The following is a 27,365-nucleotide window of genomic DNA, read 5'->3' as shown; positions in this document are numbered from 1 at the left end:
ACTTCCAACCAGATTAACACTGTACAAAAGGTATTTGTTTCTTTAAAAAAAAAAAATCTTCAAATTGTTATACATAGAGATGATTAGTGACCAAATGCAAATCTAAAGGATTACTTAAATAGCAAAATCAGCTACTCATTTTCAGCATACAGTTTACAAAATACAATGCGAGTTCATGCAGAGTGATCTGCAGACCAAAATGCTCACCTTATGAACATACATTTCTCCAGGCTTTGTAGTCTCAATGTTTCCCCCTGCTTCTGCAGCTAAATCCACAACAACTGAACCTTCCTTCATTGATTCAATCATATCTTTCTTAAACAAGATGGGAGCTTTTTTGCCTGACAAGACAAGGCATAGTAAGTTAAACACAAAATACAGCTTTTATCTGTAGCGCTCAGGAGATGAGTTCTCCCCTTCTCTCTCAACCTTATTTTTGTAAGCAAAATTTTCAACTAATTGGTACCTAGGATGAAATGTCACAGAGGGTTTGTTTATACAGGCAGAGAGAAGATATGCTAAAACATCTTGCACCCAAGCATATTAAAAAAAGTATGCATGGACAGTCTACCAAAGATGCTGGCAAGACCAATTTTGTCCTCAGTAAACAGACAACATCCAATCTTACAATTCAAGTCATAACAAAAACACCCACCACTCCACATCATAAGTTATTAAAAGACAGATGTAGGTAGAACTTAGGTTTTAGTACTTTGCATTGCACAACATCTGTCTTTAAAAACAGGCATTTATCAGGGAAGGGAAAAGGTACATGCTCACACAGAGATAATTCATCAACAGCTCTGTTTTCACTGCAGGCACAGCTCCAAACATGCAAACTTACACAAGATAAAGGAAAATTAGTATCTTGCATGTAAACCATACCTGGAATAAGCGCTGTAGTGATGATAATATCAACATCTTGGCACTGTTTAGCAAAGAGTTTCATTTCAGCTTCAATAAATTCTTTGGACATTTCTTTAGCATAACCACCTTGTCCCTCTCCATGTTCCTTTAAGTCTACTTCCAAAGGCTCAGCACCAAGAGACTTGAACTGTTCCAGAGCTGCAGCTCTAGGAAAAGAAAATGGGGGGGGTATACAGGGGACATGGGACAGGACACACAACCACTACTTTAAAAAGGAGATCCATGTTTAGAGGCAGCTCAATCCACCATGATTTATCTGGTCTTTTTAGTAGTAGTCTTCTTCAGACAAGAGATCTAAAGCTTATTCTAGGACTAAGGGGACCATAACTAAAGTCCTCAACTTTCTGTGTTTAGTGAAAAAAATAATTGCATTGCTAATTCTAGGTCCATAATGAAGATACTTGAATAAGAAATGAAGGCAGCCTACAGTTTCCTGTATAGTCAACAGTTGCTCCGAGAAGAGACTCAAAGCTGGGAGCTTAACTGTTGACTAACGCTGCTCACCCATTTCTCTTGTCATGACTAGGTAAGACATCAAAGTTTGGGCTGTAGACTAAGATAGCTGATAAATACACAGCCCGTGGCCCTGTCTTTAATCTGTGAAATGGGAAATACCAGCAAGTCTGTTTTTCCACAGGGATTTTTTTTTTCTTTCCAGTTATCCTGTAAATCGGTCATTTATTTTGCATCATGCGATATCACAGTAAATAACAATGGACTAAATTCCAGTGTGAGGTGAACATTCACAACATACAGAGGATTTAACACAAACATTCTTGCACATCAAAATAAAACTATACAAGGATGCTTAAAAAGGGAATTAAAAAAAGTCTGAAAAGTTTTAGACAGATTTTGATCATGCTTTTAAAAAAAAGAAACTTTCCAGTTTGTTTTAAGGCACATGCAGATTTTCTAACAAACCAGAGTGAAGGTTTTTTCATATTGCACATCACAAACCTGGAGATATATTCATTTTTATTCTTTCATATTAGATATAGCTAAGTAACACTAGATGCCATTTCTGCATAAAAAAATACGTATAAGTAATTTTAATGCAGATATAATATTGAATTTGTATGTGCTTAATACAAGAAGGCCATTTAATAGAAAAAAAATTAATTGAGTTTGCAGTTCCTGTAGGAGTAAGAAGAAAAACGTTTGTAGTCTGTAATTTCCCTAGTCTATTGCTCTAAAAATGACTATGGGACAAAATAATCCTTCTGAACATAAAGAAGAGACCCCAAGACAGCAGCATTTAAAGCAGCTTCAACTGCAGTTCCTGATCTTTCACCTTGAGTTTCATATATAAAATAACTCAATCTCTTTCTTTCCCTTCAGCAGATTGAAAAAAAAAAAAAAAAAGCGTGCCTCCAAAGATTTTTTTATTCATATAGTTCTGAATGATTTAGTGAGATGGACTCTTTGGAAGGTTTGGTGGTTTTGTGGAATTAAAAAAAATGGAGGAACAACGCAGGAATAAAAATGGTATCAAGGGAATTGTGATTCAGTGCAGTACAAGTGCTTTCACCTGTAATACAGCCACAAACTACTTAATCTTAAAATTAATTTTAAATTGCTATTACCATTTCACATACCTACCTAGTATCAAATCCACGAACAACTGCACCCATTGATTTAGCTGCTCCTGCAGAAGCCAGGCCAGCAACTCCTCCTCCAATGATCAAGACCTAGAATGATACCATCATCATGCTTAGAGCATAAACTAAAACTAGAGCTGATTAGAACAGCAGCAGCATTATACCAATACACCTCATTAACCAGCAATTTAAACAAGTTACCTTTGTAACACAAAACCAAAAGTTACTTTGGTAAAGCTGCCCTGTAAATGTAACTGTTTAAAAGCTGTAACTGCTAACTTCACTTATCTAAGAGCAGACTCATCTGTAGCTAACAGTTTATGTAAGTAAATACAGGTTTTTCTACTTAATTTCTCTTCCTTTTTTCTTTTTCCTTCCCTAATTCTTTTACTTTCATTTCTCTCTTCATCCCAAGCCACCTACAATTCCAGTCAAGCAATCCCTTCCATCACAGCCTTCAACGCACCAGAAATCTCAACATCTCTGACTTTTCTTAACTGCTTCCTTGCCTTTCCTCATCTGGGAAGAAGGGGGGGGGGGGGGGGGGGGGGGGGGGAATCCATGTATAGCTAGTCTGAAGTTTAAAACTAAGCAAGCTTATGTACAACTCAAATTATTCTATTATTTAAAAAAAAACCAACCACAAAACAAAAACACCCACACTACACTACAGGTAGCGAACAAAAATTGGTATGGGAATAACTACACAGGTTTCTAAAGTCTCTAGAACTAGCCCCAAGGCAGGAAAAAAGCCTTTAACATGGGTTCAGCAGTGGTTAGCTGTGCTCAGGAACTCACCTATTCTTCTGCCACAGTATCTGTTTAATTGCACATACCTTCGCTGGAGGAACTTTACCAGCAGCTGTAATCTGACCCGTGAAAAATCGACCAAAGTGATTTGCTGCCAGTACCACAGCCTTGTAACTGTCAAGTAAGGACAAACACATATCAGTATTTTCCCAGGCTCAGCACAATTCCATTCATGACAGCAATCAAAAGGATGTACATTTGATCACAGCATACACAGGATGAAGCAAGTTTAATATTTTACTGAGCACAAGTTTGAACAAAGACAGAAAGATTATTATATTTCTTGCTTTTTTTTTTAATCATGGAATGCATTTTCAGAGAGATTTTTTTAGACTGCAGTATACTGGATGTCCACAACTATTCACACTCTCAAATAAAACTACATGAATAATAAATGCTAACTTGCCAAAAGTTAGCTTTGTCATCTTTGAAACTACCTTCAAAGGCTGTAACCTGAGGCTTGTTAGGGAAGGAAACACAAACAAGCAATTGCAAAACCCAGGGTAATTTTGCGGTAAGCTCACTTAGACAAGCAAGCACACATTCAAAAAAGATACCCTAACTCCACAGAGCTACATGGCTTAGGGCAAGTAGCTTAACCTTGCTGCTTCTTTTGGCCCATCTGCTTTTTAGCCATCCTAGAATGAGCAGCTGGACACCAAGTTAACATCAGTAGAGATATCTGAAAATGCAGATTAATGTGCAATTATGTCTTTTCTTAACAACAGTGCACATTTTCTTGCATTTTTACTAGCACTGTTGTGGTTCAACAGTCCCATTCCACTCTCTTTCCCATACCTAACAGGGATATATGGAGGTCTGTATGCCATAAAATCAGTTTTAATTTGGAATACATCTTGTAGATTTTATACCTTTAAATACATTATGAATTCTTATGATGTTTTAGTAAAATTACACAGAATGAAAACAGAGAAGCAACCAAACATATATGTTGATAAATACTGCTGGTGTCCACAAAATAATCTGGCAGCCTTCTCCCAACATCAGATCCCAATGACAGACAATCTGTGTTCAGCCTGTCTTAAGGATATCTTTGAGCCTGCTCTGATCTAGTTCAGAGCAAAGAGGCACTAGACAAAGCAGTCCAGGAATTAGAAGAATTGCCTTCAATTTTTGTTTGTTTATTTTTAAAAAGCCTTCCTCTGATCTGCTACAAAGCTGACCATAAGAAACTTAAAAAGCTGCACCTCCAACAGCTTCATCCTGCTTGAAACAGCTGTATAAAAATAGACACACAGAATTGGTTTAGATATACCTAATATCAAAGTACATAGCTTTTAATTCAGCTGTACTTACTCAAGCTAGAGAGAAGAAAAGAAAAAAATAAAGTAAGATTCATACCCAGCAATGTTGGCCATGGAACTAAGTGCATCATATCCCTGAGCAATGGTGACCCGTGGAACCTGATCCATAGCCAAGACAGTAGTCTTTTTTTCTGCAAGTTTTTTCAGGAGGTCTGGATTTTGTGCTGGGTAGATAAAACTAATCAGGGTAGCTGCTGTCTTAAAAAGATCTGCCTCATGTACACCCAGAGCAGAGTTATATATAGGAGCTCTCACCTGAAGGAAGAGAGAAGTTTCCAAATTAATCAGTGGAAATAAATCGGTGCACACTCCACTTCTTTTCTCCTGGCTTCCAGTCTGTCTATTCCCATCCACAAAGTACATGAGGAAGGAGCATGTTAGTTTACATAACTAAACTGAGTAACTGCACTTCTTAGCTGCAGTCCACATATTAGAATTAACTCTAGGCAGATGGGCGACAGAGCAGTAATAGTCAGCACACACTTTCAGAAAGCTCTGATGGCTTCTAACCAGCAGTTACTGGCTTTTATGAGACAGCTGCCCCAAAACCAGCTGTTCTCAGGCAAAGTAATTACTTAACAGATGTGCCAATTAAACTCTACAGGCTAAGAATCACTAATTAGTTTGCAATGCACCATCACATACAGGGAATTTCAAGCATGAAGTCCAGTAGAAACACATCTTGATCTGTATTCATTTCTTTGGAATTTCTCACTTTTCTTCAAAAAGAAACCTACTTAAAAGGGTTGTTCACAAACTAGCGCACAGAAATTCTGTGTTCAATCCTGACAGGATAACTCCATATAAAACATTTAAAAGGAAGCCTCAACATCAAGTTTAAGGTTTGTTTGGGTTTGTTTTTTTTTTTCAGGACTCTACACAACCTAATACCTCTTGAGCAACTTTACTTTTAGCAGTCTTCCCAGACCAGCTACAACTCCTCTAGTTACAAGTACTTTTGAAACACACTGTTACTGTGAAGTTGTTGGATGTCTTATTGAGAAAAGTTAGAAGCCTGCAACTTCAAAATTCCAAGCAACTTTCTCTGAAGAGTAACTTGAGTTGTATGTTACTACTCTTTGAGCAAAAGTTTCCTAGAGCAGGGATCTTGTCTAATTAGTTTGGAACTAGTCTACCTTGCTCTAGAAAACACAACTTCTCCAAGGTAGTTAAAAACTTTGTAAGTTATCCTCATTTTTTTCAACACTGCTATTTACTAGTTTATTACTGTAGGTGCACATCTGAGCTATTACAAAAAAAGACAGACTAAAATTAAATCAGAACTTAGAATGGGAAAATATGAATTTAAAGGAGCTTATTTACTGAACTTTCAGCAGGCTATTTGAAAAATTTGACCTATATGTTTCTTCAAAAAGAATGTGGTAGGAAATATATTAATAAAGCAATTACTTTGACAATCAGATCAGAAACCAGGACTTCCTTGGTCCCCTGGATCTTTGCTCCAACTTCTCTGTAATGGTCATCAGAAAATTTGGAAGCTTCTCCAGCACCAGACTCCACCACAACACTGAAGCCTTGTTTAACCAAGGCTTGAACTCCAGCTGGTGATAGAGCCACTCTCTTCTCATTCTCAAATATCTCCTTGGGGACACCTACAGTCAGCTGTTTATAAGGAATTCCTGTAAGAGTGGCAGATAAGACAGCATTAGTTGCACTAAAGATTATTGAATTGATATTAACAGAACTCTTCAGTGTTGTAGAAAGAGTTAGTCAAAACTTAGCACTAACAGCTTAAACATTAATAGCTAGAGTAGACAAAGCCTATAGATCATGGTACATGAACTGCAACAACCATATTACAACATGCCAAAAAGCTAACTACAGAACCAGCCAAAACCAACCTAAGAGGATGTGAAACAGGATATAGAACCACTGTATATCATATAAGATGATGACCACTTAGCAACCACTTAGTAACAAAACAGCAAACCAACCAAACCAATAAAAAACAAGACAACCCCAGACCTTACTATTACTATTGGTCCGAACTGTTACATAAGGGGTGGGGAACTTAGACTGTAAGGGTATAATTGCCCAGGGATTTCTTTGTTTGGGGTCCCTCTTCAGAGGCACCCAGCTCAAGCTGCAGCGCTATTAGTAAAAATGACTTTATAGAAGAATCTCTTTTCAGCCTATTGATTCAGCAGAAACCTAGAGTTGAACCCTGTTATGGTGGCTGGCATGTGTAATTCCCATAACAACAGACACATACAGACATGTCACACTAGTGATTCTCCCTCCTCAGGGATGAGGTAGCAGAATGATGTTTTCTAGCAGTGTAGTTTACATTTCCTTAAATTACACCATCTTTCTAGAAATCCCTGTTCTCTCATGCATCAGCAGGTCAGCACAATCAGCCACACAAGCAATAACAAGTGTTTGGTGCAGTTCATACCCATCTGAAATTATACAGTTCAGATTGTATAAATCAGAATACCAATTATACAATACACAGTGTTCTGGTGATAACACATTCTAATTGCGGTGAGAAGAATTTAAATCCCTCTCTAGTGACTTCAACTTTGTTTGTTTATTTCTTCACAATAAAGTTGAACCAGCTGAACTGCATTTTAACTGAACATGTTTTAAATATCTATCAAAACCAAGTTACAGTTGTCTCGGATCACTATTAATGAACATACCACAAAAGTACATTGAAAGGCACAATTACATTGATAAGATACTTTAAGAGTTGCAACAGAAATGAAAAATGTGAATTTGGGAGTAGTTGAAAAATGGAATATCAGTATACTAGTTTGTTCAATTATACTTCTCTTCAATGTTATCTCCTTGTCTTAACTTGTTCCAAGCTCTACTAAATAACACCAGAAAACTGCAGAAGATGCAATTTATCAGTTTTAGCTTAAGGTTTCAAATTACAAACATCTAACTTTGTTCACGTACAGTTTGCAGTCTTCCAGTCTAATATCTGACAGTTAAACTTCTCTGATCCAATCAAGTGTTTAAATACATTATTTATAAATACACAGACCCAGGCAGAATAATAGCATATCAAACTACTGCATTGATTCAGTTACACTAGACAGCATGCAGTCCAGCACCCAGGCCCAGTTCTGTACCAGCTTTCACTGATATCTATCCAGAATTTAAACCTGGATTGTGACATTTATACAGGAGAGACCTACACCACATAGAATCATAGAATAGTTTAGGTTGGAAAAGACCTTTAAGATCATCCAGTCCAACCATTAACCTAACATTACCAAGTCCACCACTAAACCAATTAAGGGTAGAGTAGCAATTTCATGTTTCCTGGCTCGGTGGCTAGGTTATTTATAATGAAAGTAAAAACTAGGAATCATTAAGATTGGAAAGGACCTCTAAGATCATCAGTCCAACCATCAACCCAACACCACCATGTCCACTAAACCATGTCCCAAAGTGCCACGTCTACCGGTTAATATATTTCATTAATATATATGTATATATAACTTGAGTAGACTAAGCAGCCACTCATATTAAAGGTCAAGCAAACAAAACACACCACCAAAAAACACAACCAAAACACACACAAAAAAAGAAACATGAAAGGCTTGTTTTAAATTACAAATCTGCTTTTAATTTGGCCACCAATACTATGCATTTTGCTACAAAAATTGTACCAGACTAGTAATGTGTTGCATGTTTTAGGAATGCCTCCTTTTCACTTTTTTTCCCTGATTGTTTTTTTAAGATAGAAACAAGCAAAACAAAGCCAAAAACACAGCATACTATAAGAACTTTGAGGAAATGAATTATTTTAGTATTTTTAAATCTAAATCTATCTACAAAATAAAACTGGGACTGCAAGGTGCTTAAAATTGAACATATGAAAATTATTTTCAGAACATAAGTTGACAGTATCATGAGAGTTATTAATCTAAAACAGTAGAGATGCTAAGAACTGGTACTTAAATATCTACCTGTACTTGTCAGTCTTCTCACCCATTTAAAAAACCTAATGACTGAACACATCCAACAAGACAACAGAATGAAAGATCAAAGTGCATTACTTCTAATTATTTTTACTTTTTTTATTGTAGCTTTCTCTGTTAAATTAAACTAATAAACTGGTAAGAAATAATTTGAAGACACAAGCTTTTTGATATTCAATATGTTGGAGAACATTTAAAATTCTTTAAATTACAAGACAAAAATCAAAATCAGAAAAAACATGCTTTAAAAGAACACGAAGTCATAACAGGAGCAAGAACGCACAGCTAAAACAACAGACCCACAAAGGTAACAATGCTTTGCAAAGATTTGCTTCATCAGCATACACCACATCTAAGCATCATCGTGCAACTCGGGGCATCCCTATCACAGCAGCACTAGCCACTTGAAAGCTATGTTAACTGTTGCTATCACTCATACAAAATTACCCTTGTCATTTGAAGAGAACTTTCCCCTCACCTCTTCTCCTAATTAGTACACAATAAAGTCCTGCTTCTGATTTTCATTAACTAAACTCAGTAGAACTGAGCATTCTTGTCTTTCAAAAGCAGAAATCAAACTTAAAAGACCAAAATTTGTTAGAATAACAGAGATGAATCATAACTTAAGAAAGGAAGTAGCTCCAGAACAGAAGGCAAAAAGCTTCACAAGAAGCACTGAGAAAACAAAAACTGGAGTACTCTCTTCCCTTCCTCCTTTTGGAATTTTTGCAGTGCACAAATGCAGAGGAAGGCAGGAATAAATTATAGCATACAGGGAACAGAAGTATGGCTGTGCCCATTTTTAAAACGAGGAGAAAGGAGGACCCTGGCAACTACTGACCTGTCAGCCTCACCTCTGTGCCTGGGAAGATCATGGAACAGATCCTCCTAGAAGCTATGCTAAGGCACATGGAAGACAGGGAGGTGATTCGAGACAGCCAGCATGGCTTCACCAAGGGCAAGTCCTGCCTGACCAACCTAGTGGCTTTCTATGACGGAGTGACTACATCAGTGGACAAGGGAAGAGCAATGGATGTTATCTATCTGGACTTCTGCAAAGCCTTTGACACAGTCCCCCACAACATCCTTATCTCTAAATTGGAGAGATATGGATTTGATGAGTGGACTGTTCGGTGGATAAGGAATTGGCTGGATGGTCGCATCCAGAGGGTAGCGGTCAATGGCTCGATGTCCAAATGGAGACCGGTGACAAGTGGGGGTCCCTCAGGGGTCCATACTGGGACCGGTGCTGTTTAACATCTTCATCAATGACATAGACAGTGGGATCGAGCGCACCCTCAGCAAATTTGCAGATGACACCAAGCTGAGTGGTACGGTTGACACACCAGAAGGACGAGATGTCATCCAAAGGGACCTGGACAAGCTGGAGAAGTGGGCCTGTGTGAACCTCATGAGGTTCAACAAGGCCAAGTGCAAGGTCCTGCACCTGGGACAGGGCAACCCCCAGTATCAGTACAGGCTGGGGGATGAAGAGATTGAGAGCAGCCCTGCGGAGAAGGACTTGGGGGTACTGGTGGATGAAAAGCTGGACATGAGCCAACAATGTGCACTCGCAGCCCAGAAAGCCAACCGTATCCTGGGCTGCATCAAAAGAAGCGTGGCCAGCAGGTCGAGGGAGGTGATTCTGCCTCTCTGCTCTGCTCTGGTGAGACCCCACCTGGGAGTACTGCGTCCAGCTCTGGGGCCCTCAGCACAAGAAGGACATGGATCTGTTCAAGCGGGCCCAGAGGAGGGCCATGAAGATGATCCGAGGGCTGGAGCACCTCTCCTACGAGGACAGGCTGAGAGAGCTGGGGTTGTTTAGCCTGGAGAAGAGAAGGCTCCAGGGAGACCTCATCACAGCCTTTCAATACTTAAAGGGGGCTTATAAGAAAGATGGGGACAGACTTTTTAGTAGGGCCTGTAGCGATAGCACAAGGGGTAATGGTTTTAAACTGAAAGAGGGTAGATTCAGACTGGATATAAGGAAGAAGCTTTTCACAACGAGGATGGTGAGGCACTGGAACAGGTTGCCCAGAGAGGTGGTAGATACCCCATCCCTGGAAACATTCAAGGTCAGGTTGGACAGGGCTCTGAGCAACCTGATCTAGTTGAAGATGTCCCTGCTCGTTGCAGGGGGGTTAGACTAGATATTCTTTAAGTTCCCTTCCAACCCAAACTACTCTATGATTCTGTGACTGCAAATTTAAAAGGCACACAGACACTTGAATAAAGCTTATACACTTCTAAAGAAGAAAAAAAAAAAGACACACACCCCACCAGGTTTTTTTTTGGTTTTTTTTTAGCTCCTAAGGCCCAAGTTCAAATGACAACTAATGCTTCCGATTTCTTTTTTGTTCACTTGATTTTGTGTGAGGTACCAGAGTAGAAGAGTAAATGGCTAGGAGGGATGGGACAGGAATACACGCTCACTATATACCAAATGTGTTTCCTCATTTCTTTCTTTCATGTTATTACATCTTGCATGCAATAAAAATAGGTAAAACTTTTTCAGATAGAAAGTATTTGCACCTTCTTTAGTAAGCAGAATGATCAGAGACCAATACTGAGGACTACATCCTCCTCCAATGCTTTGGGAGATCAAATCCAAGCTAAACATTCAACATCTCATTCGTGTCTCACCTTCTTTTCTCCTCTGTCCCACTACCAAATTTCTAGCAACCAGTGAATATAGAAGCAAACAGATATCAGTTTGCCAGCCTTCAACTAGAACAGGTATACAACATTTTTCAAGCAGACTACCCTGAGCCATCACATCATTTGATACCAAAAAGGAGCAGATGTCTACAAATGCAAAGCAAAGATCTGTGTTAAAACTTCAGGACGGGATATGATAAATACTATGTTTGAAGGAAGCTATACTATTAACACAGAACACATCTTTGGTTTGTTGAACTCAGCAATTTCAAAGTCATTAGTTTTGAAAGGTTGACATCTAGAATTATAGACTTAGGATCTTGATTTAGGTTTTATTTTGAGATAGTACATCTGCTATCCTTGCCATGGGTTTAGAACTGCATGAGGAAACAAAGCTTCCAAGTCTCCATGTCAGATAATCTCTTTAAGAACTGCCTTGGGTATGTTTTAGTAACTTACTGCTTTATGACATCAAGAACATTTTCATAAAACAGACCAAGTTACACATACCTTGAGTACCTTTTTGAGTCACATGATTTTGAATGTATTGTTCATTGAGTAGGAGATACAAAGAATCAACACAAAAAGGATTTTGCCACTATCAAAAGTGGAATCATTAAGTTTCACAGGCCTTAGAATCTTAGTATGCAATGTACATAAATTAGAATTTAGAAAAGCTAAGAAGAACACTGTATTTTTAATTAAGCCACTCTTATTACTATGCTTTTTCACCCCCTTAATCTCCACTGCATAATGAGGACATGTGCAAAGCAGTCTCAGACTTCAAGTAAACAAAATAAGTAGGTAATCTACATCTCCAAGCTTTAGCAATCAAACAATTAAGAATAACTATAAAAGAAATCTTCTCCATTTAACTTCCATCTACAAACTGAGTGTTTAGAGAAGATCCTAAATTAAAACTATCAAGAATACTCAGAACATTGTATAAAGAGAAAAAGAGAAATACAGGTTTTTTTATCTCCTTAACCTGATTTCAGGAAGTAGCCTGCAGCAAAATATTATCAACAAATATTAGAGACTGACTTAGAGAAAAGAGAAGTTTTGATTTTATGCCACATGTTCTAGGATGGGAAAGCAGGACACAAAACCTGCCTAACATCTAAGTTACTCTAACATCAGCTTTAAACAAACCACCTCACCTGTTCTGAGGATGAGGACGTATTCCAAAGAACCGCAATATGATGTTGGGGAAGGAAAAAAAAAAAAAAAAAGAGGAATGGTACAGAAGATTAAACAAACACCTCTTCTTACACAAGTAAGGAGATACAAAAAACCCAAAGAAATTGAAGGAGAATGCCTATGGTTTATAAATAATGTACAGCTTATCTAGAGAATTAATTGACAATAAGCTGTTATAGGTTTAAAAGCTCTGCAAGATTTAGAAAAATAACAAGGAAGTTTTAAGAAAAAGGCATGAAAATAAAAAGGACATTAAAAATCCTAAGATAGAGAGGAGTAAAAGTCACAGAGCTGTAGGACAAACCAATCTGGAAGTATATTGGAAACCTCAGAATTGGTCACTCCGTAAGCACCTTTCTCAAGGCTTGGGAAAGTTTTGCATCTGTTTCTGAAGCACCTGGTGTTAGAGACTATTTGAGATTGGTTACTGGAATACTTGTTTATTCTTGTATGAAAATTCCTATGTTTCTAAAAAACAAGGAAAATAGCAGCAAAATAAATAGCAATAAGAAAAGTATTCATCCTCATTTACTTTTCAACCAACTCCAAATCTCTTCACTCCCCAGGCAGCTGTTATTCCTGTATATAACATATCCTGGACTAAATGAAAGCTAATCTGAGAGAATGGAAGTAACAACTACAGACTTAAGAAGAATTACTGTGACACTAGTCTTTTCAGAAAACTTACTCTTCTTAATATTACAGTAATTTTTAACAAGTGTCACTATAATCAAAGATAATTTCTAAAAGTAAAACACAGTTATTTTATATGCTTTTAAGTGCTCTTGAATCAAAATTTAACAAGTATACATAGGCAACAGTACTGCTACTAATTTGTCATTCAATTGCTGTTTTATCCTTGATTTGTCCTCTACTGAATGACATCTCATGTTACCAAAATGAACTATAAGGACAGCTTAATTATCAGCCAAAAGACTTATCAAACTTATAATTCTCAGCATTAAGTAACTGCATTGCATTAATACTACTCTCCCTTAAATAAGGGCTTCCACATAAGAGATCTGAAGGGACGGCACTGAATGCTTAAACACGTGACACTAATCAGAATTCTCCATCCTTATGGAAAAATTTCTGAAAACTGATTCATAAAAAGAAGAAAAACATACATACATACACACACACACGAGCATAGTGATTTGAGTAAAACTGAAGAGATCTTTCAGTTTCATGATCAAATTTGTGGTCAAATACAAAGATTGATTCCAAACTCAAACAACAAACTCAAACAATGGCACTTACCTGGGACATCTGAGAAAGGACTTTGAACCTAGTTTCCTACATCCCAGGTTAACACTCCCAACCAAGGGACAATTTGCCATATCAAGACAGACAGATGTCTCTTTCATTCAGATACCGAATATGGGGGGGGAAATTTGGAGCATCACAAATTCATGGGATGGCAAAACCATCAGTTCTAACAGACCCCAGATCCCTGGGCTGTCAGTCAGAGCAAAGAAATTTAGGTTTCACCATGCAACTGTGGTAAAAAGCCATACGATACAGATTACCAGGAGCCCTCACAGTGAGGAAACTCTTCTTCTCATCACATTTCTTCAGAAGCCCCAAACATTTGGTCATTGATTTGAAAGGACCCCAAAATGCACCAGCCACTGTTAATATTGCCAGAAATTCCATGCAACAAAAGCTTCTTCGAGTTATATGGTGTAATCTTATGTCTTGTGTTTTTACCGGACAATTCTGTTCACAGTGCTACTTTTCTAAGCCTCCAAAATATCTAATGCAGTACCTACTGTACATGTGTAGAAGAACCAAACATCACGTGTACAATCAGTCGAAATCTCCACGTTAATCTGTCCCAGACTGAGAAGACCCTAGATCTGCACTGAAGCAGGGTCTCTAAATTCCTTCAGGGACACATGACCCATGCAGGATAATGAGCAAAAACATCATTAAACCAGTTTTACATATTCTCCAGTCTTCTAGCTGTCAGGCTACGCACAGCATAGAATAGAGGGAAAAAAAAAAATCAGTTCTGATTTTCATACACCCAGCTCACATCATAAACTGGAACCAAGGATACCCCCATTCCCCCCTCCTCCCCCCCCAAAATACCTGAACTTGGCCATCATCTGCACTAAAATGTAACCAGTACAAATATGCCAACAGATCCTACATGTAAAGATGCAAATCAAAATTCTTCAACATGGTACAACATAAGTTTCCTGAATAAAGTTAAGAGATCTTTTTTTTAGATGGGATAATTACATCTACATATAGCCATGCTTGCAGATGCTCTCTTTGCGAGGGCTGTATTTTCCCCTGCATGCACACAAAGATTTGCACTACCAAAACTTGTGGGGAACTCAGGCTTTTAACTAAGAAAAGCATTTGTTTAAATACTTCCCTCAAGCAAGGTGTCTGCAGGAGCTCTGACCACCTACCCTTAAAGACTATTTGGATCCACTAACACCTTCTGCATAAGCCCTTTAAAACCAGTGTAAAATTGCACTGCAACTGACTCAAGTAAGCTGCTGACATCATTTAAGAGTGCTCTTTTTATTTTAAGTCTTTTCTGTACTAACACATATCTGAAAGAAAAATTCAAGCTATCTTCAAGTTTAAAAATAAAAGATTATTTACAATGGTTTAATCTATTTACCTGACTTTGGAGCTGCCCGAGACCTGAGCATCTGGTGAGTTCTAAACATTCGCAAACACAGCATCTTTGCAGAATGCACCTTAGGTGGTAACACACTGCCAAAACCAGGAGTTGAACACCCACTAACAGCAATATGCAGAAGGCTCGCCATTTCACCCAGACCTCACAGCAGACTCCTTGCCACATACGGAATCCCTGCTGCACATGTAAAAACAAAGCAAGAATTATTAATGATACTAGACAGAAGGTATGTAAATTCAGCAGCTTAAGTCCAGTCAACTGACACTAGCCATGAGATGATCATTTCTCCCCACCTTTTCTTTCTAACTAAAAAACAAAACCCACTGTTTTTCCAAACTGAATAAGGCAAATATCAAACTGAAGTAGTGAGCCCACAAGAGAATTGACATTACAAGTTGACCTACAGACTGATATTTCTGTGACACAAGACCGTATTCTCTTTACACTGTTGCTCTAAACGAGCAACTCTGACAAGTGAAAAATTTCCTGCATCCCAAAAAACCATACAAACAATTCAAACCCAAGCCAGAGCTCCCAAAGGAGTTACTCTGAGCAGAACAACAGCTTACAGGCATCAGGAGACATACCAAAGTAGGCACTCAGAGTAGGAAAGGCACCACCGGGAAAAGTGGGCGGGCCGCCCTCGCTAGCAGGTGGCTACTGGCTGCCGGCGGAGGGAAGAGCTCTTCGCCCGGAATCCCGCCGTCCGCGTTTATGGAGACACTAACGTGCCGTGCCGTCCCTCCTCACGGCAGCGGAGGCCGCCCACCGCTCCCCGCCGGCCCGGCCCACAAGGCAGCGGCCCCGTTTCACTCCCGCCGCTATTTATAGCCCGCGGCCACTGACTGACCTTGGGCAGGCGGCTCGCCCTCCGCCGCCCGGGCCCGCCGCTCCCCACAGTCACAACGGCCGACGGCCATCGCGCCCGCCCAGGGAGAAGCCCGGACCCACCACCTCTCCGCCTCCCGCCTGGGAGCGCTCCCAGGGGCTCCTTTCCGCGTTACCTGCCTTCTCCACACATCCGTCCACCCTTCGCTCCCTGGCCACTGCGAAAGCGGGACACCACAGCCGCCTTCTGAGCAGCAGCTGCCCCCCGCCCGCGCCAGAAGAAAGCGAAGAGGTGGGTGTGGGGAGGGGTGAGTGGGTGGGTGGGTGCGTGCGTGCGTGCGCGCGCCCGCCCGCCGCCGCCGCCGCCCCCGCCCCCCGCCCAGCCCAGCCCAGCCCAGCCCAGCCCAGCCCAGCCCAGCCCAGCCCAGCCCAGCCCAGCCCGCCGCACCACAGAACAACACACCCAACAGCCGATACCGTCAGCTCCGCCGCAGTACTGACCGACCTTGGGGCGAGGGGGCGGGGCGGGGCGGTCTGCCCGGAAGGACTGAGGGGAACGTGGAGGTCGGAGCAGACGGATTACGCGGCGTCCTACTCCCCGCTCTAGAAGGGGGCGGCGGGGGTGCCCGTCACATGGTACCTGCGTGCCGCCGGCGACTCGCGCTCGTGCTTCAAGCGCCCACGCGCGGGGGAGGGGTGGAGGATAAAAGAAAAAGATTAACTCTTGCAACTCTATAGATACTAATATATGAATCGATAAAGAGAACGTGCTATTAAAGAGACAGTTTACAGAGAACAGCTTGTCAGGTTGCCTACACTATTGCCTGTATATGTTGTCCTATTTCACACAATCTGTAATTTCTAGGTATAAATTAGCCTTTTTTTTTACATCTGTGCAACCGTTTATGCAAAATATGCTTTAACTGAGGCTGTGTCATACAGCTTCCAGTCTCACAACTGGTGAATTATGACTAGAAGTGAAGCACTGAAAATGTGAGTCTCTGAGAGTGATTAATGAGATACCCTACTACTAGATGTTCAGGAGACTACCATGCACTTAAATAAATTTGTGGAAAAGATTCTGTTTAGAGTTACAGCTTATGTGCTAATATGTGCTTTGTGTTTTGGGCTCAGTAACCATTGACTAGTGACACAACATGCCTCATCAGTATAATAGTGATCAATATAATTCAATTATTAATAATATATACTGTTTTAAAAGGTAGAAACAGCCCTCTCTGTCTTTCTAATGAGAAATATGTTGTCAGCATAAAAAAACCAAACATGTAAAAGTGCTTGTGTTCTGAAGAGTGACTGTTGTGGTTTAACCCGGCAGGCAGCTAAACACCACACAGCCATTCACTCATTCTCCCCCTGCCCAGTGCGATGAGGGAGAAATTGGAAAAAAAAAGTAAAATTCACGTGTTAAGATAAAGACAGTTTAATAGGACAGAAAAGGAAGGGAAAATAATAATAATAATAATATACAAAGCAAGTGATGCACAATGCAATTGCTCACCACCCACCGACCGATACCCAGACAGTCCCCAAGCAGCAATCGCTGCTCCCCGGCCAACCCCCCCCAGTTTCTATACTGAGCATGATGTCACATGGTATGGAATAGCCCTTGGGGCAGTTTGGGTCAGCGGTCCTGGCTGTGCCCCCTCCCAGTTTCTTGTGCACCTGGCAGAGCATGGGAAGCTGAAAAGTCCTTGACTAGCATAAGCTGTACTCAGCAACAACTAAACCATCAGTGTGTTATCAGCATTCTTCTCATCCTAAATCCAAAACACAGCACTATGCCTGCTACTAGGAAGAAAATTCACTCTATCCCAGCCGAAACCAGGACAGTATCCACCCCTTATTCTATACCATCTATGTCATGCCCATGTCTCTAAACTTTCCAATAAATTGCAATTAATCACCACCACTTTTCCTTTCGATATATACACACAGATATAATTCCCTTAGTCTGTGGGCGAGCCCTCTAAAATGTCCATTGAGTTCATTTAGTCTGTGACTTTGGGTTCCATCTGTCATAACATTCTTTCAGGGCAGGAGAAATGGTGTGTGGTGTTGGATTGTTGCATGCTGAAGCCAGTTCTGGTTCCAACACCGCTGCATTTTGGTTGGTTTCATCAAAGTTCATCTTCATTAAGCTGGGCGATTCTTACTGTAATAGCATTGATGTGGCATACAGCAACCATAAAAGAGATGCCATACAGTATTATATAGCAATTAACATCATACAATTCAGTTCATTGGCTATTTTCACCCAAAATCAAACTCCCTTGAGGTACACATTGGACTTCCCCATCCTTTTGCATTACCCAAGTGCACCCAGGTCCTTGAGCAAAAGCAGTCCCACGAATGGGTTTGCCTTTGCCAGAGGGGGAAGTAACCCAGACTGTCTTCCCCAGCATATTTTTTATGTGCACTACGGGAACTTTATCTCCTTCTACAGTATGTAAAAGTTTTGACTGGGCAGGGCCAGCTCGATTGGCAGATCCCCTGGTGTTGACTAACCAGGTGGCTTTTGCTAAATGTGAATCCCAATGTTTGAATGTCCCGCCACCCATTGCTCTCAGGGTAGGCTTTAACAGTCCATTGTATAGTTCGATATTCCTGGAAGCTGGTGCATGACAGGGGATGTGATATACCCACTCAATGCCGTGCTCTTTGGCCCAGGTGTCTATGAGGTTGTTTCGGAAATGAGTCCCGTTGTCTGACTCAATTCTTTCTGGGGTGCCGTGTCGCCACAGGACTTGCTTTTCAAGGCCCAGGATGGTGTTCTGGGCGGTGGCATGGGGCACGGGATATATTTCCAGCCATCCGGTGGTTGCTTCCACCATGGTGAGCACATAGCGCTAGCCGTGGCCGGTTTGTGAGAGTGTGATATAATCAATCTGCCAGGCCTCCCCATATTTATATTTCAGCCATTATCCACCATACCAGAGAGCCTTGAACCACTTGGCTTGCTTGATTGCAGCACGTTTCACATTCATGGATGACCTGTGCAATACTGTCCATGGTCATGTCCACCCCTCGATCACGAGCCCATCTATATGTTGCATCTCTTCCTTGATGGCCTGAGGGGTCATGGGCCCACCAGGCTATAAATAATTCACCTTTATGTTGCCAGATCCACCTGCTGGTTGTTTTGATGTTCTTCAGTGGCCCGACTCTTGGGTACATGAGCATCCATGTGACAAACTTTTACAACCAGGTTCTCTACCCGGGCAGCAATATCTTGCCACAATGCGGCAGCCCAGATGGATTTGCCTCTGCACTGCCAGTTGCTCTGCTTCCATTGCTGCAGCCACCCCCACAGGGCATTTGCCACCATCCATGAGTCAGTACAGAGATAAAGGACTGGCCACTTTTCTCGTTCAGCAATATCTAAAGCCAGCTGAATGGCTTTCACCTCTGCAAACTGACTCGACTCCCCTTCTCCTTCAGCAGTTTCTGCCACTTGTCGTATAGGACTCCATACAGCAGCTTTCCACCTCCGATGCTTTCCCACAAGACGACAGGACCCATCAGTGAACAGGGCATATTGCTTCTCATTTTCTGGCAATTTATTATACAGTGGGGCCTCCTCAGCACGTGTCACCTCCTCCTCTGGTGATATTCTGAAGTTTTTGCCTTCTGGCCAGTCCATGATCATTTCCAAGATTCCTGGGCGACTGGCGTTTCCTATTCGAGCCCGTTTTGTGATTAGTGCAACCCACTTACTCCACGTAGCATCAGTTGCATGATGTGTAGAGGGGACCCTCCCTTTGAACATCCAGCCCAACACCGGCAGTCGGGGTGCCAGCAGAAGCTGTGCTTCAGTACCAACCACTTCCCAAGTCGGTCGAACCCCTTCATATGCTGCCAATATCTCTTTCTCAGTTGGAGTAGAGCGAGCTTCGGATCCTCTGTATCCCTGACTCCAAAACCCTAGGGGTCGACCTCAAGTCTCCCCTGGTGCTTTCTGCCAGAGGCTCCAGGTAGGGCCACTCTCCCCAGATGCGGTGTAGAGCACATTTTTAATATCCTGCCCTGCCCGGACTGGCCCAAGGGCTACTGCATGAACTATCTCCCATTTAATTTGTTCAAAGGCTTGTTGTTGCTCAGGGCCCCATTTGAAATTGTTCTTCTTCCGGGTCACTTGATAGAGAGGGCTTACGATCTGGCTGTAATTTGGAATATGCATTCTCCAAAAACCCACAACACCTAAGAAAGCTTGTGTTTCCTTTTTGCTACTTGGTGGGGACATAGCTGTTATTTTGTTGATCACATCCATTGGGATCTGACGACGTCCATCTTGCCATTTTATTCCTAAAAATTGGATCTCCTGTGCAGGTCCCTTGACCTTACTCTGTTTTATGGCAAAACCAGCCTTCAGAAGGATTTGGACTATTTTCTTTCCCTTCTCAAAAACTTCTTCTGCTGCGTTGCCCCACACAATGATGTCATCAATGTACTGCAGATGTTCTGGAGCTTCACCCTGTTCCAGTGCCGTCTGGATCAGTCCATGGCAAATGGTGGGGCTGTGCTTCCACCCCTGGGACAGTCGGTTCCAGGTGTACTGAACATCCCTCCAGGTAAAAGCAAACTGGGGCCTGCACTCTGCTGGCATACCACTTGGCTGCCTTTGACTCCAGTTCGTATTGAAGTTCTAGCATATCTGGCACAGCAGCACTCAGCGGCGGTGTAACTTCGTTCAGGCCACGATAGTCCACTGTTAGTCTCCACTCCCCATTAGACTTTCGCACTGGCCATATGGGACTGTTAAAGGGTGAGCGAGTCTTGCTGATCACTCCTTGGCTCTCCAGTTGATGAATCAGGTTATGGATGGGAATCAGGGAGTCTCGGTTGGTGCGATATTGCCGCCGGTGCACTGCTGTGGTAGCGATCGGCACCTGTTGTTCTTCGACCCTCAGCAACCCCACAACAGAAGGGTCCTCTGAGAGACCGGGCAAGGTGGACAGCTGTTTCATTTCCTCTGTCTCCAAGGTAGCTATACCAAAAGCCCACCGGTACCCTTTTGGGTCCTTGAAATACCCTCTCCTGAGGTAATCTACGCCAAGGATGCACGGAGCCTCTGGGCCAGTCACGATATGGTGCTTCTGCCACTCATTCCCGGTTAGGCTCACTTTGGCCTCCAGTACAGTGAGCTGTTGGGATCCCCCTGTCACTCCAGAAATACAGATGGGTTCTGCCCCTCTATAGTTTGATGGCATTAGGGTACACTGTGCACCGGTGTCCACTAGAGCCTTCTACTCCTGTGGGTCTGATGTGCCAGGCCATCGAATCCACACAGTCCAGTAAACCCGACTGTCCCTTTCCTCCACCTGGCTAGAGGCAGGGCCCCTCTAACACTGGTCACAGTATTCGTTGTTCACTTCTTGTAAATATGAATCAGAAATCCCCTTATTGAGATAAGGGGTAAGATCAGCCCTTCTGCTCTGTCTGGGGAATTGCCCACTGGAAACCAGAACAGAAATTTTCCTGGAAGAACCCCTCTGTGTGATTTTTGTCCTGGTTTCGGCTGGGATAGAGTTAATTTTCTTCCCAGTAGCAGGCACAGTGCTGTGTTTTGGATTTAGTAGGAGAAGAATGCTGATAACACACTGATGGTTTAGTTGTTGCTCAGTACTGCTCATGCTAGTCAAGGACTTTTCAGCTTCCCATGCTCTGCCAGGTACACAAGAAACTGGGAGGGAGCACAGCCAGAATAGTTGATCCAAACTGACCAAAGGGCTATTCCATACCATATGACGTCATGCTCAGTATATAAACTGGGGGGGGGTGGCCAGGGAGCAGCGATCGCTGCTCGGGAACTGTCTGGGTATCGGTCAACGGGTGGTGAGCAATTGCATTGTGCATCATTTGCTTCATATATTATTATTATTATTATCATTATCATTATTATATTGTTATTATTATCATTACCATTTTACTTTATTTCAATTATTAAACTGTTCTTATCTCAACCCAGGAGTGTTTCTCACTCTTACTCCTCCGATTCTCTCCCCCATCCTATTGGGGTAGGGGGAGTAAGCGAGTGGCTGCGTGTTGCTTAGTTGCTGGCTCGGGCTAAACAACAACATCCTTTTTCCTTGCAACTCAAGTACCTCTTCCTCTAGGGTCGAGGCAGATTTTCCATCCCGCTTCCTGATGTCTTTTCCATGGTCACGCAGGTAAAACCACAGGGTGCCCCGTGGTGTGTATCCACTCTATCCTCTCTCTTGAGCAGAGGAACACCTGTTCCTAATGGCTGAGATACTGGTCCGTAGAGGTGGGGGTAGGACATATCCTCTCTGAGTTGCTGGAACTCCTGGGACAGTTCTTCGAACAGTCTTTCCACAGCTGAGACACAGGACTGTAGGGAAGAAGAGATACTTTCTTCATATTGCCGGAGTCGGCCAGCCAATTCATCCACTGTTGGTTCCTCTCCATCTTTCCAGATCATTACTGCCAATGAGTTTGCATGTGACAATGGTGTACTCCATACCAACTTCCGCCACATGGGTCGTGTGCACCTGGCTTCATCTGGATCTTTGGGCAACTGCTCATCATTCAGGTCATCATAAATCACCTCCAGCACACTTAATTCCCTCAGGTACTGGATACCTCTCTCCATGGTGGTCCATTTGCCTGGGTGGTATATAACATCCTCCTTGAAGGGATACCTTTCCTTCACGCTTGACAGAAGTTGCCTCCAGAGGCTGAGGGCTTGTGCTCCTTTTCCAATTGCTTTGTCAATGCCCCCTTCCCTGGAAAGGGATCCCAGCTGCTTGGCTTCCTTACCCTCTAAATCCAGGCTACTGGCCCCGTTATCCCAGCATCAGAGCAGCCAGGTGATGATGTGCTCGCCTGGACAACAACTGAAATCTTTTCGCATATCTCGCAGCTCACTCAGGGATAGGGATTGGGTGGTTACCATCTCATTTATGGGTTCTTCCTCCTCTGGTTCTCGTGATGGCCCTGGTTCATCTTCATCCCTTACTAAACGAGCTGATTTTCTCATGTATTTTTTCTTGTGTATAGGGTCAACTGATTCCGGCACGGGTTGGTTCTCTAGTTCAGCCGCAGTGCCTGTTGCTGGAGTTTGAGTAGCTGCAGTGTTTGTCACTATGGTTAGAGTCACTGCAGTGCCTGTCGTCGATGTTTGATTAGCTGCATTGCGTATTGCAGGGTTTTGAGTAACCGCATTGCCTTTCACGGGCATTTGAGTAGCCACAGTGCCTTTTGCCGGGGTTGGAGTAGCTGCAGTGCCTGTCGCAGGGGTCAGAGTAGTTGCAGTGCCTGTCGTGGGGGTCGGAGTGGCTGCAGTGTCTGTCGCGGGGGTTGATCTCTGGATGATATTCTTAAATAGTTGTTTAACCCTAAACAAGACCTGAACCGCATTCAGGAGAAATAGCAATAGGAACATGCTGGTTTGAACATCCCAAGGATATTCAAAATTCTCAAGAGCTGTTGTAACTAGCCTGAAGGAGAAAGGGAAGGTGAAGGAGCGGGGGAAAGTGTCCCCCTCTGCCTCCCCAATAGATCCGTTCTCCGAGGAGAAGAGGTAAAAAGTGTAATTATTAATAGTTTCCGAGAAATAGCTCCCATACCTCCTGAAGTATGGGAATGACAGCAGTGCTGAGTACAATCTCATGACCAATAATTTTATCACACTATAAACCAGTGTTACACAGTACAGCAAAGCGATACCTTTAATCCAGCTCCCAGAGATGATAAACAGCACCACAGGGAGTGCATATGGCAAGTAAGGTGTTACATAGCACAACTCTGAGAACAAGCACAACAACTCTGAGAGCAAATGAATCAACATTGCGAACAGGGACTATTAAACTAATATAATGAATGCTTATCGCAAATTTGATTTCAAATGCTCTGGTCATATCTGTTGTTATCTCGAACCCTTCGTGCCCCATGTTGGCGCCAAAAAGGACTCTTGTGGTTTAACCCAGCAGGCAGCTAAACACCACACAGCCGTTCGCTCACTCTCCCCCTCCCCAGTGGGATGGGTGAGAGAATCGGAAAAAAAAAGTAAAATTCGTGGGTTGACATAAAGACAGTTTAATAGGACAAAAAAGGAAGGGAAAATAATAATAATAATAATAATTAATAATAATATACAAAGCAAGTGATGCACAATGCAATTGCTCACCACCCGCCGACCAATACCCAGACAGCTCCCGAGCAGCGATCGCTGCCCCCCGGCCAACCCCCCCCAGTTTCTATACTGAGCATGACGTCACATGGTATGGAATAGCCCTTTGGGCAGTTTGGATCAACTATTCTGGCTGTGCCCCCTCCCAGTTTCTTGTGCACCTGGCAGAGCATGGGAAGCTGAAAAGTCCTTGACTAGCATAAGCAGTACTTAGCAACAACTAAACCATCAGTGTGTTATCAGCATTCTTCTCATCCTAAATCCAAAACACAGCACTATGCCAGCTGCTAGGAAGAAAATTAACTCTATCCCAGCCGAAACCAGGACAGTGACAAAGTTGGAGTTTGTGATTTCTCAGTGTTGTCCCAAAGATGGGTTCTTTACCCAGTGTGCAAGAACCAATTCACACACAGAGTCAAGATATTTGCTTTATTCCATTTCTGCACAGAGATGGGTGCTAGGTGGTAATTCCACAAAGCTAGCACACCCCGTTATCCTTTTATCACATATTTATACAATTAAACAAAGTCACTATGCCTACTGTTAACACCTACTTGTTAGTCATTGGTTATTTCTACTTTTGCTTCGATTTAAAGACATAGCTCCCTTTAAAATGGCTACGTGTGCTCAGTGGGTAGGGGTCTCCCTTTGGAGGTGGGTAGCTCTTCCAACAAAGGTGTGGTTTGCATATTATAATTAGCTGGTTCACTTAGGGGACACCAATTAATGGATCTTGCTGACTAGTAAAAGAGGAGTAAAGGGGAGTTTTGACACTCGATGATATATGTTCATTGTTTTAGAGATCTCTTGCCCTTCTGCTCCTTATTACAGATATCGTGGTGCCTATTATCTTTAGTACATTCCTTCAACAATCAGTCATCAGCAGCACCAGGCACCGTAGGTCTGTTGCAGTATTGCTTCTGAATTAAATTTTAGACTATTAGGTAATGTGCTTAGGATAAAGCAGGTAACTCCTCTAGTGGATATTTATAAGCGGTCATAACTACCTTTGGTGAAAGTTTTAATCTGGTTATTGGGTGCTTAGGATATATCTTGGTAGCTTACTATCTCAAGTTTTCTACTATTTGGTCTCAGAGGATTGAAGTAATTTACAGGGCCTCAGCTACTTGGGCCGGAACATTCTAAGCAGAATTTTAGGCATTATCTAAAGGGGTTGGCTATTGTAGGTAGCAGTTGGGGATTGTGATTTTGGATTTAACTGCCTGAAAGATTTTTTATTTTAGGTGTCTACACTGGGGAGGAGAAATTGGGTTCCCAACTGAACAGAACTGCTCTCATGCAAACTTCAGTAGTGCATCTGTAATGAAAAGGTGGATCTGTGATCATATTCCACTCTACACAGTAAGTAGTTGCCAAGCAGTCATTAAATTATGATAATAAAGAATGTCTGCTAAGTGAAAATAATTCACATTTATGGCCGAAGTTTAAAGTTATCTGGTTCAATAATGATAACCTAAGGCATTTAATTTCTCATAGGTATATAACTTAAAGAATGAGATTTGCTTTCTTGAAAGACTGGGGTATTAAAAAGTGATGCCAGTATATAATGATGATTTTCTTAAAGCCTCAGGATCCTGAGACCAGTGATTGAGAATCTCAACTTTCTTTTCCACATTAATGTAAGCTTTTCATTATCTTCCTGGTAAGATAATGTCTACAAACGTGACCAGAGGTCACAATATATAGGCTTTAAAACCAGAACTGAAATAACACAAGAACACTGAATATTTTTTATTTAGTTGTTTTAGTAGCTAATTTGTGATCTTTAAAAGCTTGGTAATACTGCTTAAATCTAGTTTTGACAATTGCTTACACAAGGGAAGTCTTCTGCTTTTTTGAAAACTCATCAAAATCTCCTACACTTGCTCTTATTTCAGTTGCAGAGTATAGATTTGTTAGTTTATCAGTCTTTACTTTCAGTAATAGTTGCCTAGGAACAGTTTTCCCATGAGACTAATTCTGTCACCTTTACTGTCTAGGGCCAACTTTGTCTCTCACCAAAAATCAATCAGATTCATGCCTTGGGGAAGTAACAAATATTTTACTCCCTACCCCCTCCATTAATAATTAAAAATAGTAAAACGTAATAATAAACTAAATAGGAACATAACTTCTAAAGGCACCATTTTAGAATGCAATTTTTTTTTTAAATACAAGACAGTGCTATTCTGGTTTTTTTATAATGTTTCATACATACTTGCATGTTTTCATGAGTCATCCCCTCATGAGTCATGAACAGAGTTTGAAGCAATACCACACAAGCCTTTGACTTTGGCTGTAGAAGTAACAGGTGGAAAGGTCAGCAAGGGCCAGACTGTTCAGGGAGACAAAATACAAACATCAGCTGAGGTATATTCTGGGCACCCCAGTTCTCAGTTATCTTCCTAATCTTGAAAGCAAATTGTGATCTGGAGTTCACAAAGTGAGTAGAGTAAGACTCTGGACTGAAATTGAACATAATTAGGTGAATTAAATTGTGAATAGATATGTGAATTGAATCATTTGCAGTTAATGTGATATTAGCAAAATGCATTACGTGGACCTTCTCCTTCAGTTCGTTCCTGTTGGCATGGAAGGTTTTAAAAATTAAATCAGAAGAGCATTTGTTATCACATCATGTATAAATTCTAGATATAATACATTATTCTGAACAGTTATATTAAGTAGGCCTAACAGTACAATAATATTGTCACATTGGAGGCTTAACTTTGTTGGCTTAAATTTACAATTTAGCCTGCAGCTTTTCCACACAAACCCCTTTCTTGTGGAAAACAGCTGTATATGCACAGTGTGGCATGATGCTCTTAGAAGCAGACACCTGTAGCTACAGGTTTCCTACCATGCATAGCTGCAATCTTGGTCCTGTTATGGTCACAGCATGCTATTTGTTCCTGTAGAGAAGCAATTACAAGAGAATATTGTCTTTCTGAAAACGCCGTTTCCAAGTTTTTGTAATTTTTTTGAGGAAGGTGTGACTCAAATACATCCCGAGGCCCCAGAACCGGCTGCTAACACAAATAAACCCCACACTTGTTTGTTGCTGGAAGTCGATCCCGTGTTTGGGGTGGGTGGGTGCTGACTCATCAGTTCTGAACACGTTGGGTTGGTAACGCAGCCCGAAATCCGGGAGAGAGTCTTTAACCCGTGGCAACTGAGCTGACTTCCTCGACGGTAGCAGCTCTCGCGAACACCCCACCTGGTCCACTCCTG

At 41.8% G+C, this 27,365-nt stretch overlaps 1 protein-coding gene across 1 annotated transcript in view; it reads right to left on the bottom strand.

Annotated features, from left to right (window-relative positions):
• LOC142596482 (NAD(P) transhydrogenase, mitochondrial-like) overlaps window positions 1-15,302 on the bottom strand; it is a 54,533-nt gene extending 39,231 nt beyond the window's left edge. Inside the window, exons 1-7 of the mRNA XM_075725603.1 lie at window positions 15,116-15,302; window positions 6,071-6,300; window positions 4,698-4,915; window positions 3,362-3,449; window positions 2,527-2,615; window positions 886-1,073; window positions 208-341 (exon numbers count right to left, since the gene is read on the bottom strand). Of these exons, the coding sequence (XP_075581718.1) occupies window positions 208-341; window positions 886-1,073; window positions 2,527-2,615; window positions 3,362-3,449; window positions 4,698-4,915; window positions 6,071-6,300; window positions 15,116-15,266 (1,098 nt within the window). The 5' untranslated portion in view covers window positions 15,267-15,302. The remainder of the gene's footprint in view (window positions 1-207; window positions 342-885; window positions 1,074-2,526; window positions 2,616-3,361; window positions 3,450-4,697; window positions 4,916-6,070; window positions 6,301-15,115) is intronic.
• Window positions 15,303-27,365: the final 12,063 nt, after the last annotated feature.

The sequence above is a fragment of the Pelecanus crispus genome, chromosome W (genome assembly GCF_030463565.1).
Source record: "Pelecanus crispus isolate bPelCri1 chromosome W, bPelCri1.pri, whole genome shotgun sequence".
NCBI classification, from domain to species: domain Eukaryota; kingdom Metazoa; phylum Chordata; class Aves; order Pelecaniformes; family Pelecanidae; genus Pelecanus; species Pelecanus crispus.
This window is presented reverse-complemented; position numbering and strand designations above follow the sequence as displayed.